Here is a 14,445-nt window from a genome sequence, read left to right as displayed (position 1 = left end):
ATCTCTACAGTTTCATCAAATTTCACCACTTCACTTGCAACTACAATACATAATTGGAACTGTATTTTTACATCCTGGCATTTTATCCACTTTGATAAATTTAGTATTTCTTACTTTTCTTCTCATTCAAACTGCACCTTCACAAATCTAGATACCCAACAATCCCTGGTTCTTACTGGACATCCTGCTCATTATTTTGCTGGAACTGTAGTAGGCTCAGGATGAATTCTTTTGGTGGCAAAGGAAGAGCACATTATCTGGAAGAGGCTGTTCTCATATGCATTTCTGCAACCTACCTAGACCAGAACTATAGCCACAAGTACTAACTCAAGACCATCTCACTGCTGAAGAATAACATTTCTGTCCATGTAGAAATCCAACTGATATCCAACTGCTGCAGCTTTCCCACTTCTCACTGACATTGCTTCCTTGTCCCCAGTATAAAAATTGACAACTAGGGGGTGTGGGTGGGGGATAGGGATATGGCTCTGTGAGAGAGCGCTTGTTAAAACATGAGGACCTGAGTTTAAATCTCCAGCAGACAAATCGAAATCTGGGTGTGGATATTCACACCTGTAGTTCCTCTATTAGTGGATACATAGAGGCAAACTCCGGCAGCAGTTCTGTCACAGTCAACCTAGCTAAAAAGGCAAACTTCTGCTTCAGTGAGAGAACCTGTTCCAGGGAATAACTCTTCCTTAAACAACAACAACAACAAAATTAAACCTTGAGGCTCTACTGAACCTTGCCACACAGAGCTGCTTACATGAAAAGCAGATCAAATACAAATCAATTGCTACTATCTGAAGTGTCTGCCTCCATAATTCTGATCTTGGGGCTCCTATTTGAAACCACCATATATTTTTTTGTCCACAGGCTTTCCTAGTTTACAATTTATCTCCCAGTTTGTAGTCACATGGCCTCTCAGGGAAAGGCATCAGTTGAGATAGCCAATAAGTACTTCGCTCTGCTCCCCAAGAGTTCCCATATGTGCAAGCTATTTTGTTGGGATTCACACAGGTTTAAACTAGACTACTGAAAAACTATATCCCACAAGACTGCATATACCTGTAAGTTCCAGTGCTACAGTACCAAGTGATTACTTGAGTCTATAAATTTTAAGATAGCTTGGACAACACAGTGATTATGTGCTACCTATATCACCAAAAAGAAGAAGAAAAACAAACAAACAAAAAGAAAACCAAACAAAACACCAACTTCATGGAGTTGGAGAGACGGCTCAATGGCTAAGAGCACTGGCTGCTCTTTCAGGGGACCCAGGTTCATTTCCCAGCACCCACATGGCTCACAACTGTCTGTAACTCCAGTTCTAGGGGATCTGACATCTTCACACCAAAGCATATAAAATAAAAGTTAAATAATTTATTATTAAAAAACCCACCAACTTCAAATTTTTCTAAGCATTGTAATTAAAAGACTGGGCTGTGGATGCAGCTCAGTGGGAGAACATTAGTAATAACCTGGGTTAAGTCTCCAACATCAAAGAGGAAAAAAAAGAGGAGAGGCAAAGAGTTAACTTTACCTGGACCTACTACAATGCTAGCTACTACTGAGAAAGATTACAAATTCAAGGCTTGTCTGGTCTACAGACTGAGTTCAAGGCCACCCTGAACAAGTTAATGAGACCTTCTCTCAAAATTAATCATAAGAGCCAATGAAATTGGCTCAGAAACTAAAGCCTAACAATCGGAGCTCAAGTCCCGGAACCTACAAAGTTTTCCTCTGACCCCATAAGTGTGCTATGACAGATACATGCAAATAAATATGTGCACATATGTACACACACACACACACATACACACACAAAGTAAGTAAATAAATAAATAAATAAATAGCTTTTAAAAGTTCAAATATTAAAAAGGGTTGGGGACATAATGCTTAGTAGTAGAATGCTTTCCTAGTGGGGGCAAAGTTGTTCAATACTCAATATTGAGAAAAAGGGATAAAAAGGGAAAGAAGAAATTTAAGACAAATAAAAAAAAATCAAAACTAGGACAGAGTTACTATAACACAGGTCTAACAGTAAATAAATTTTAAAAAAATATGAAAGTTTCTAACATCCAGCTTTCACTGAGTTTCTTTAAGTACAGAAAACATATTTTCTCAATTTGCAGTTTATATTACTGCAGGGAATATTATAATAAACATTTTAAACTATGTGTTTTCTAACTAACACATTAGTACCATATCCCAATTACTGAGAAACTAAACAAAGCAACCTCAGTACTACACTCTACAAAACCAAAACATACATAAAAAATAAATAAAACGACGAAAGGTCATCTACTTTATTCCATAGAAAAGTCGGAATTTCCACTTTGCATGAAAGTGGTAAATATGTCTATTCAGTTTTCTCATAGGGGAAAAAAGAAGCTAATTTAAGATGATAATCTGGTTAGATATAGCAACACACCTCTAATCCCAAGACTCCAGAGGCAGAGGCAGAAACAGGAAGATTAGGGTTCCAGGCCCGTCTGGACTATATGGTGATTTAAGGCCAGATTAGACTTCACAGTAAGATCATGCCTGTCTTCTACTCCCCATCCCCTGAAAACAACATCCTAAAACTTCACAAGGAAACCTAATCAAACGGCTATATGATTAAAACTACATATAATACCAAAAAGCATAATCAATTACAATAAATTCAAAGGAATAGTAAAACGTCATTTCAATAATTTCTGGGAAAATAAACAGAAACTACAAGAACGACCCCTTCCCAATCATTTTTCCCATTTAAGAAAAGACTGAATTCGATTTGTTTTGGACAGTAAATATTGATGCATTTTAGAAAGCTATTATCTAGGGGCTGAAGAGATGGCTTAGCAATTCCGAGTACTGGCAGCTCTTCCAAAGAATTCAAGTTTAATTCCCAGCATCAGCATGATAGCTCACAACTGTCTGTAACTCCAGTTCTTGAGGAATCTAACGCCCCCTTCTGGTCTTGGAAGGCACCAAGCACACAAGTGGTACATAGGCAAAACACCCATATACAAAAAATAAATCTATTTTTAAAAAGAGAATCTTTCAATTAAAATTTAAAAAACAGAAAAGGGGGGTAATTTGTGTTCTTTCGGGTTTTTTTTTTTTTTTGAAACAGGGTTTTGTTAGGTAGCTCTGGCTGTCCCAGAACTACGTAAACAAGGCTAGATTTAACTCACAGAGATCCACCTGCCTCCACCTCTGAAGTGCTGGGATTAAAGATGTGCCACTACACTCCAAAGAAAGAAAGATCTTATATAGTCTGGCATGGTGAAATTCACCTGTAATCCCAACACTGAGTAAAATGTGGCAGGAGACTATAAATTTGAGACCACACTGTGTAACCCTGTTCCAAGAAGGAAAAGAAGAAGGAAAAGAAAAAACCAAAACAAAAAAAACAAAAGGCAGGTATTAAGGTACAGAGAACAGTGGGTTAAAACTTTAGCTAGTTTGAGGTAAGCCAGACCTGCTGGTACAGACCTATAATCCCACCTACTCAGAAGGATCACAAGCTCACACCAGACTTAGTAAGACTCTGGAGGGGGAGGGGAGACTGGGTATGTAGTTCACTGGTAGAGTACTTGCCCAGCATTTGGGGGGCAAGTTACCCAATCCTCAGTACTCAAAACAAAACAAAAGTCACTGGTTTATGTTTGAATATTTCATTACTTAGCAGACACTAGAACTAGTATCCCTTCAAGCCTATATTTGTTTAACTTTCATAAATGTTTAAAGAAGAAACTCCTAAACAGTATTCAGTGTATGATGAACATCAGAGAAATGTCCTTTGCACTCCCCCATCCAACCCTTCAGGTTTAAGTCTTCAGGAAAAGAGATCCAATAATACACAGTATATGAAGGTCTGAAACAAGTTATTAAAAGCTCACTGGGAAAAAAAAAGAGTGCCTACTATGCACTATGCCATTCCCTTCAACCAGGCCAACAGAGGTCCTGTACACAGAGACTAGAGACACTGCTAATGTTGAGAATGACTTGAAATTGGCCTTGTTTGGGTGACAGAGTGTGCTGGACTCTCAAACTCTAGTTAAAAAGATAAAAAGTCAAAGTTCTTAGAGGCAAAGACAGAAAGACTATCTTTCTATATACTCCTACTTGCTGGCAGAAGCTGGAAAAAGAAAGTTCAAGTTTAAGCACTAATTCTTTAGGCTAAGTGTCCATAAATTCTTTAGGTTAAGTGTCCATAAAGTTTGTTTCTGTAGAACATGTATCACACAAAGATTTACACCAGATTTTTAAATTAAAACATACATACACACATACACACACCCAAAGTTTATTACATGGGTGACTTCATCAAGCCAAACATTACAGGATTAACTTCTTGCTATAAATAATACTTTCTGAGTTCTCAAGAACACAAAATAATTTTCCTTTTTGTTTTTTGATTCTCTGTGTAACCCTGGCTGTCCTAGAACTCACTCTGTAGACCAGGCTGGCCTTGAACTCAGGGATCTGCCTGCCTCTGCCTCCCAAGTGCTAGGATTAAAGGTGTGCGCCACCACCACCGACAAAATAATTTTTCAAAAGAAGGTAAAGATTTTAAATTTCCTATACTTGTGTGCAGTAACAGTCAGTGACGCATAAAGGCCTGCACCTGTAGTCCCAGCTACTACGAAGGCAGGAGGATCACTCGGGTCTAGGAATTATAGCATAACAATATCTGTCTGCTTCTCAAAAAAAAAAAATCACACATAGGTTAAACAGAATAATACCAGTGCATTCCTAACCGGTCTCCAAATAACTTTAATTTATTTAATTTTATTATTATTGTGTGTGGTGTACATGTGTCAATGTGGGCACAAGGAATCATGGCATCCATATGGAGGTCAGAGGACAATCTTCCAGGAGTTGGCTCTCTCCTTCAATCAAAGGATAGGGGCTGGACTCAGGTAGTCAAACTTTCAAAGCAAATGCTCCCATCTATTGAGCCATCTTGCAAGGACTCAAATAACTTTTTAGAAGCATTTTGTATGTATGTTTTAACACTTCCATATAGACATTTTATGAACTAAAAATACCATAGTATTTTTACTTATGAACTTTTATCTTATGAACTAAAGATACCATAGTATCTTTCTACAAATACAACATAGGGCAGGACAACTGCTAATACAGAAAGGGAAACTAGCAAAGTTTGTTTTATTTTTTAAACATTTTATTGCCTCCTTCCAGCTTCCCATCCCTCACATAAGTGGAGTAAGAAAAACTTCACACACAACAGTGATAAACAGACAAGATGAAAGCAACCCACAGAGTTCAGTTGCACTTAAACATGATTCACACCTTAAAGCTCTCCGGTGCTACTACAGCCTACCTAACCATACAGCCAACTTTCCCATGCACTAAAGCCAACACCTACTTAGCCTGAATGGACAGTAGCCTACAAAGCATCACAAAAACATACAAACTTAGCTACACTTGGTTCAGATTAGATAAAAACAACACAGAGTACAGTAAGTTAAAAATAAATACAGGAGAGCTTTTGTTTTTGTTTTGTCTTCAAGTGGGAGTCTGTACTCAAAGCCTTGCATGGCCTTGCTACTACTCAGAAACGCAAGTTATACAATCTTGGTATCAATACATAAGTGAAACTTTGGTGTTGTTATGTTTTTTAAGTTTTTAACACAAGCACAATGAAAAGTGGCCTTTGAACCAACACTTAGTGCAGTAAGAGACTCCAGAGTTCTGAATAAAAGTCTTTACCCACAATGATTATGTTGTCAATTTACTTTTCCCCCCAGACAGACAACATTGGCTTGTTTTCCTTAATAAAAGGCATTTTACATCACTACTTATCAGTCAAAGTGTCTCGTGTTTGTCTAACTTTTTATTACCTTATAGAGAACAGTGTCTAATTCCTGGCCATACTCACAAAAAGTGAAAAACACCCAGCCAGGGCTGCAAACAGTGTTTCGACAAGAAATACAAACGTTAAAGAAGCTCCTTACAGACAGTTTGAGCCTCGTTCTTGGAGGAGAAGAAGAGAAGAAAGAAAGAAAGAAAGAAAGAAAGGAAGGAAGGAAGGAAGGAAGGAAGGAAGGAAGGAAGGAAGGAAGGGAGGGAGGGAGGGAGGGAGCATCTACTACTAGTGGCTATCATCTAAAATGTGTACCTAATAAATGAATAGTACAAACGACAGCAGAAGTTTGAATACACAAAACCAACTTCAGAGTAAGCAGAAAGCAGTACAGACTAGGCTGGGCCCTGAGGTTCTAAGTCAACGAGACAAAGGGAAGAACACGAACAATACACTACAGAAAACACTAGGATATTTTTTAAATTATCAAATTAGGCTGCAGACAACCATCCCAAGCACTCCTGCATGTTACGGTCTTGGAGGTTTGTTGTTGTTGTTTTAAATGTCATGCTTTTAAGTTAAGCTCGATCAGGATACCTCAGTGTCGTCAGCTTACCTAAAGTACAGCACTTTCTCAAGAACAAAATAATAATGACTGCCCTAGGAAACACTGGGAAGGAAAAGTCTCTCGAACTCCAAACATCAAGGAACTGCCTACTTTAAGCAACTGTGAACTCCAATTTGCTAGGGGAGAGAGCACCGTTTGACAATCCTCTAACTACGCGGCACGTCTGCTCCACCTGAGTTTAAGGAAACTCTGCAAGTTGGGTCACCCAGAAAAGGTAGCTCTTGCTTCACTAAGGGACTCAAACAGACGGCTGGATGGAAGAGCATTCTAAAACGGCTTGCCGTTCTCCTAAGTCAACTAAAGCCTTGCCCCCAAGGCGACAGAGGAGACGCACACACTCCGGTAGACGTGACACACTCAGACACACACACTCCGGCGCGCTGGCTGCAAACACTCCGAACCGAGCGCGACGGGGAGGGAAGGCGCCCGTGTGGGACACGCACACCGGCGCCCGACACCCGGTCCGGATCGGCTCCGGATCGCCGCGCTCGCTCGCTCCCTCTCGCCCGCTTCCAGAACAATGCACGCGCCGCGCTGCCAACCTCGCAAGTTGCTGCGAGTCTGCGCGGACCCAGGGCTCGGACCCGGGCAGGGCTGAGGTGGCTGCGAGAGTGTGCGAAGGCGGCTGGCCTGGGCTCCGCGGCTCCCGGGAAAGCGGCGCCGAGAAGCTGGGCTGGTAGGGCCGCCCGGCCGTGGGGGCGGGGAAGGCCTGGCCCGGGGCTCCGCAGCCTGCTCGAGCCGCCGCCGGCGGGAGCGCGGTCGGGACGCGCGGGGGACAATAGCGCGCGGGGAGCGCGGCTCGGGGTCGGCTGAGGCGAGCTAAGAGAGCTGACAGAAGCCGAGGAGCCCTGACACGCGCGCGCGGTCCGGCTCCGCGACGCTGCGCTCGGCCGGGCCGCCGCTCCGCCGCCGCCCGGGGTCGTGTCTCACCTCCCAGCCCCGCCGCCCAGGAGAGGAGAAGAATTAACACTGTCGGCAACACCATCTTCCGCGGCCGCCGCCTCCTCACGGGTTAACCGCGGTGCATCGATCCTGAGGGAGCCGCGACCGGCGCTGGGTCCCGACGAGCCTTCCCCGGCAGCTGCACCGGCGAAGCGCCTCCCTCTCGCTCCACTTCAGGGGCCCAGCCGCGCGCCCCGCTCCGCCAAAACAGGGCCCTCCCTCCCCCTCGGCCTCTTCCTTCCTCCCTTCCCCGCTTCCCTGCCCTCGCTCTTCGCCTGGTCTCTGCCCCTTCCCTGAGCCGCGGCCCTCCGCCTCCTTCCTCGCCACGTGACGTGCCGGCACCCAATGCGCTCGCCAGGCCGCGCCCCTGCCTCCCGCCCCGCCCTGCTCCCCTAGGCGCCCCGGGAGAACGCGCATGCGTGCCGAGGCGGGCGCCCCGGCCGCTAGGCCCCGCCGCTGCTTCCGGTCCGCTGGCGGAGAGCTGGGATTGGCCTTGTGGGGCGGGGCGTCCCGTGGCCCCGCCCACCGCCCCGGGCGGGAGCGCTCTTTTCCCTGTGAAAGTGCTGCCCGGTTCTTCCAGCTGTCGTGGACTTGTCCTCGGGGCTATCGCCCTGGCCAGAAGCTCTCAAGAGGAACGGCTTTCCGCCTCTTCGCCTCCAGGAACCGAGAGGTTTTCGTTGCTTTTTTTAATCTGTCTCTCTTGAAGCGCTGCAGCTGCCAAGTAAACAAAAGCAGTCCCAGCAAGCACTGATTTTAGCCGCGATAGACAACAGTGTTGGGGACCTAACTAGGAAAGACCCAACAGGAAGAAGAGATGCCCCAAGGGGTACTTTTTTTCCTGAACACTTAACAAATTTATGACACATACTAGGCCTTAGCCATGGCGGGGGGGGGGGGGGGCGGAGGACCTTGATCTCCAGCTTAGAAAATGCCCCTTTGTTAGTCTGTCCCCTCATACCGCCTTCATGCCAACTTCTACAAAGCTGGTATTTGGCGTCTCATTAACTCCCTTTGATTCTTTAGTCTTGTATTTCAAGAACTACAGCTTCTCGATGATTCTAATTATTCCTCATCTTTTTGGTATTCTGCTTAGGTTGATTCCGAGAATATAAGAGTTTAGATTATAGATAATAAGAATAAATTGAAATTCTTTTATTTCTGCTTTCTGTATTTTCTACAGCCTACATCGTTAAGTCGAATGTGGTTCTTTAAATAAAACAAAAATAAAGGCGAGTATACTTATCCAGCCCCCATCTCCCATCACCTATCTGTCTATCCTAGGCTATTCTTTGACACGTTATTTAATCAAGGATATTCCCATCCTCCATCACTGGGTTTATAGACATGCACCATCACACCTTGTTTAAGGAGTATGCTTATTTTCTTTGTTTTGATAAATAAATTACTGTTTTGTTTCACATTGCTAAATTCAGTACTACAATTCGAAGTTCCCACATCCTCGTGATTATCCTGTTCATTCGTTTCCACTAAGGTATATGAAATCAACACAGAATGACTGAATGTTGTTATTTCTTTTTCCTTCCGTGAAGGATCTACTCTTAGGAAAGCTGCCTCCAGACATGTTGCTTATCACATGTGCTTTCTGCTTCTCCCTTACAGATAACCTGTCACAAGTTTGTGTTTTGAGTTATTAATCCATCTTTGTGACAAATTTGGTGTTAGGCAGTAGTGTTTATAATCAATCCCAGTAATCATAGGCAAAGAGCATTTTCTTTGTAAATTCAAAGTAATCACTGAACCTTACATCTGAGATGCTGTTTCTTTTCTTTGTAAAACATGATAGCACTACACTCCCACATCACAATGAATGACACTTTCATGCTACAATTTTGGACCATTACTTTCCTTAAAGTCTTAATTCCATTGCTAGCATTTTGCAAGTCAAGAGGACAGTGAAAAATGCAACGGGGCAAGGTCTCCCTCTACGCCATCCTCTATGCCTACTTGAGTTTGACTCCCACCCCTGCCATTCGTAAGCTGATTGACTTTGGCCAAGTTATTCAAAACCCTTTGTAACTTCAACATTTCCCTTTTAAAATGAAAATTGCCTTTTGTAACCATTTTTTGATGGATTAAATGGTTACTTACCATTGTAAAGCAATTACAAGTACCTAGCAGGTAATTGTTATACATTAAATAAAATACATAAATACTATTTCCTTTCTCCTTTATTTTTAACTGTGTGTGTGTGTGTGTGTGTGAGAGAGAGAGAGAGAGAGAGAGAGAGAGAGAGAGAGAGAGAGAGGGAAAGAGAGAGAGAGAGAGGGGGACATGGCCCACAGTAAGCATGAGGTCAGAGAACAACTTAATGGTGTCAGCTCTCTCCTTCTGTCTTTATTTGGGTTCCACGTGACACAGGTCATCAGGTTTGTGCAGCTAGCCTGCTCCAAGAGTTACTATAGCAGTGTTGTTTCTTAGTCAATAAGAGACAATTTTGATGCTAACAATAGCAGGTTTTATGTTTGTTTTGCTTTTTGTTAAGGCCTAGCCCATAAAAACCATCTTTAACTTATATCTAGAAGACATTTCCTAGTAAACAAGTAGCCATATATGATATATCAGGCAAACGATGTTAAAAAAATGCTTGCTGCACAGACTTAAGACCAATATTGGCTATGTAACAGAGGACAACCTTGCATTTCTGATTCTCTTGCCTCTAACTCCTGAGAGCTAGAACTACATGCACATATAGCTAGGAACTGAGTCTAGGGCTTTATGCAAACTAAGCCAGCACTCTAGAGCTGAGCTACTAGCCCAGCAATTTCCTTTGAAATTTCCAGCTCCACTAAACCACCCGCTGATGTCTCCTTGTCAGCCAAACTCAGGAATCTCTTTCGTTCCTTTTCCCTAGTCTGGCTCTCAGGAACCAGAATTGAGAGTAGGGCCAGATGGCTGGAGAGAAGGATCAGTGGCTCCAGAGCACTGGCTGCTCTTCCAGAGAACCTGGGGTTCAATTCCCAGCATCCTCAGGACAGCTCACAACTGTAATTCCAGTTCCATGGGGTCAGATGCCCTCTACTGGTCTGTGAGGGCACCAGGCAGACCCATGGTGCACAGACATGTAGACCAAACTCTCATACACATAAAAATAGATGTTTTGACAAAAAAAAAAAAAAAAAAAAAAAAGGTGGGGTCATCTTAGAGTATCACTCACCTGTGGTCAGTCACCAAGTCATATCGAGTCTTCCCTTTCTTGTACCCTTCAGCTTTCCCTCTCGGCTCTGACCCTGCTTCAGACAATGACTTTCTCTCGCTGAGCCAGATCCAGGACTGGCGCATCTCCTTTCTCCAGTTTCCCTTGCTTTCAAACCTCACTTTAATTCATAGCAACCTGATGCCACCTCATCATTCCTAAAGCCACTCTTGCTAGAGCCATTTAACAGCTGTCTGTTGTCAATAGCAGTAGACACCTCCATTCCTTATCTTACTAAACCTCTTGGATGGTTGACACCTTAAAGACAAACCCCCTCTCACAGTGTTCTGGAGGACATTGTTCCCTCCTCGCTTTCCTCCTGCTCCGAACTGAGCTTCTGTCTTTGTCTTCCGAGGCCTCTCTCCACTCTACGCCTTAAATATCATTGCTCCTCAGGACTTGATCTTTTGGCTTTGTTCTCTAATCATTCTCTTCCTTGATTAGTTCTTATGGCCATCATGTGACTGTGACTAGGCTGAAAACTCCATACGAACAAAACCTGGGTCTGCCTTGTTCGGATTCCACTCTGGGTCTTAGCATGTAGTAAGCCTGTTTTCCTGGACCTCTGTCCCAAGCCCCAGCTCTATCAATAGCTTGGCTGCCCCACTTTTCTAAGCGCGTACTCTTGGCTAAGGTAAAGAAATCTAGGAAGCTGGAGCAATGGCTCGGCAGTTAAGAGCACTGGCTGGTCTTTCAGAGGATCTGAGTTCAATTCTGAACACACACATGGTGGCTTAAACCAGTCTGTAACTCTAATAACAGAGGGTTCAGCCCCATCTTCTGGCCTCTGGGGGCACTAGGGATGCATGGACATAGGCATGTCTGGGTACATATGTAGCCATATACACATAATAATAATACAGCAAAATCTTTTTTATTTTTTCATATTTATTTATTTTATGTGTATGAGTGACCTGTCTAGTCTTCATGCATACCATAAGAGGAAGTCAGATCCCATTGTAGACGATTGCAAGCCACCATGTGATTGCTGGGAATTGAACTCAGGACCTGCGCTCTTAACCTCTGAGCCTTTTCTCCAGCCCTGAAATCTATTTTAAGGCATCTAGGTCTCAGTTTCCTAGTCATCATAATGGGGAGAATAACACTGCTTACCAAACAGAATGGCTACTAGAGTCAAATGAGTTAACAGGTGTAAAGCACTGAGACAAATGCACCGTACATGGTAACATTATAAAATTCTAGGTGATTCTATTATAATTACATGTGTAATTATCTGTACTGCTCACTAGCTCTTCCCTGGTGTTATACAGTCACACCATCAAGTCTTTTTTTTTTTTCAGACCTAGGAACTGAACCCAGGGTCTGGTGTGTACAGTTCTACCACTGAGCTACAACCCCAACCTTTTCCTTTTCTTCCATGGAAATGCAGCTCAGTGGAGATTTGTCAGGCATGCAGGAGATCTTAAATCCAATTTAGCACCAGGGGTGGAGTGTGTGTGGCAGGGGTGGGGGGAGTGTTAATAAAATAAAAATAACAAGGGCAAAATCAGAGTAACAGGAGCTGACGTTAGAAAGGAAGTGGGAGTTTAAATCACTTAAATAATCAACCAAAGTCAGAAGCTCAAGAGTGGCGAAGCCAACCAACAAAGTTAGATTCATTCGGAGAACAGGCTGACTTTAATCAGTACAATGTGTCGCTGTTAACAGCGGTTAGTTTCCCAAACACACCACTTGCCACTTCAGCACCTTTGCACATGTTCTGCCCTCCCTCCAGGAGTGCCTTTCCCACTCAGCCCACAGAGTCTACAAAACGAGGTTCAGAAGAACCCCTTGGTGATGCATTTCTTAATATACTTTTTTGATGGGGGATTAGGATTTTAGTTTTCATGAAAAAGAGGGATTCAAAAAGAAAAGCATAAAATACATTTCTAGAAAATAATAAAATATGCTGTTTACGACTATAGGCATTTAAACGTATTAATTTCTGGTGGGGCAGTGGTGGTGCATGCTTTCAATCCTAGTACTTGGGAGGATCTCAGTGATTTTGAGGTCAACCTGGTCTACAAAGTGAGTTCCAGTACAGCCAGGACTGAAACCTTGTCTTGAAAAACCAAACGATAGATGGAAAGATAGATAGATAGATAGATAGATAGATAGATGGATGGATGGATGGATGGATGGATGGATGGATGGATGGATGGACGGACAGATGGACAGACAGATACAGAGAGATAGACAGAGAAAAATAAATTTATCAATTCCTGGGCTGAGAATATAGCTCAGCAACAGGGATGGCAGTGTCTGCCTAGCATGCATAAGATCTTAGGTTCAATTCCCAACACTGGGAGTAGGCTTGGGAGGTTAAGTATCTATTTCCTTTAAAATGCAAAGGAACAGAATTGAGATACAATGTGCTGGCTGGTTTTTATGTCAACTTGACACAAACTAGAGTCACTTTGGAAGGGGGAACCTCAACCAAAAATAAATGTTCTCACCAGATTGGTCTATGAGTAAGCCTATGTTCGATTTTCTTGATTGATGATTGATGTGGGAGGGTCCAGCTTACTGTGGCCATACCACTCCTGGGCTTGGTATTCCTAACTTTTTAAGAGGGCAGACTGAGAAAGCCATGAGAAAAGCGAACCGGTAAGCAGTTTACTCCTCTGCATCGGTTCCTGCTTCTAGATCCTTGCCCTGAATTCATTCAACGGGCTGTGATGTGGAAGTGGAAATGAAGGGGGAGTTGCTTATGGTCGTGGTGTTTCATCACAGCAGTTGAAGGCTCCACCCCTTTTCTGAAATCCGTATAACGTCTCTACTAGAGAGAATTCAGTATCTGCCATCTACACCCCTCTAAAGTAGACTTATCAAATCACAATGCATTTGCTAATTTAAAATATTTACCCTGGGTTAAGTGGTACTGTCTATACTGCATATACTAACCTAGTAAATGCAATGCTCTGAATTTGATCCCTAGACTAATCAAACATTCTCATCTCTCTCTCTCCCCTCTCTCTCCTCTATGGATTAACCCATATCTACCCAAGCATTTGTAACGCTGGGTTAAAACCACTCTCTCCCTAATTCTCAATGACAAGTGTGATTCCCATATTATAGAAGTTTTAGAAAGAGGCACACGGTGTAGCAAATATATGTCCAACACACACCTATTACATTTCAATGCTAGTATGGGCTAAGTTTGAATACTTTATTCAAAAAATAAAAAATAACATCTTCCTGCCTAAAATTCTAGTATCTTACTCAAAATTTAAAAGCACCCACAGACCTCGCCTGTCCATAGACCTCTCTCTTTTCTCTTGTTCCTCTCATTCGGTTAAACTGGTCTAGTCTTGGTAGCGTCAAAAAAATCTTCAGCTTTCCTGCTAACACATTTATGCCCCATTTCCTTTCACCTTGCAACCTTTAACTTAGCCTCTCCAGGGCAGGGCATAGTCAGACGGCTCAGAAAGTGTGTCACACTCACAGACACCTTTCTAGTTTGATTTGAAGTGAATTTTTAAAACTTCATTATTCATTTGAATCAAACAATTAGGAGCTTTCAAGGTATAACCATGATTCTATGCAGACCTAGATTCTTCTACCTTACTAGTCAGGAACTGAGTAGAGACTGCCCTCTTTGGACTGGGCTTGTCCTATGTCATTCTGGTTCTCATCATTCCCATTAGTGAACTTCCTATGAGACCTTTGGTTTAGAAACTAGACCGACTTCCGGATAGTCTTTGATTTTGCTTACATGTCTCTGGCTCCAGTAATCTTGATCACATTTTAGTCCAAAACACCTTTTATTTTTAGCCTTCTTCCACAATTAAGCATGTGTTACTTCCTGGAAACTCTATTATTGCTTTGACAGCTGACACC

General features: G+C 42.9%; 1 protein-coding gene across 1 annotated transcript in view; it reads right to left on the bottom strand.

The window, feature by feature from the left end:
* Adam10 (ADAM metallopeptidase domain 10) overlaps nt 1–7,578 on the bottom strand; it is a 102,048-nt gene extending 94,470 nt beyond the window's left edge. The window contains exon 1 of the mRNA XM_085689319.2: nt 7,380–7,578. Coding sequence (XP_085545445.1) covers nt 7,380–7,434 — 55 coding nt within the window. The 5' untranslated portion in view covers nt 7,435–7,578. The remainder of the gene's footprint in view (nt 1–7,379) is intronic.
* Between the last annotated feature and the right edge of the window lie 6,867 nt (nt 7,579–14,445).

Source organism: Myodes glareolus, chromosome 4 (assembly GCF_982192425.1).
Source record: "Myodes glareolus chromosome 4, mMyoGla1.1, whole genome shotgun sequence".
Lineage (NCBI taxonomy): Eukaryota > Metazoa > Chordata > Mammalia > Rodentia > Cricetidae > Myodes > Myodes glareolus.
This window is presented reverse-complemented; position numbering and strand designations above follow the sequence as displayed.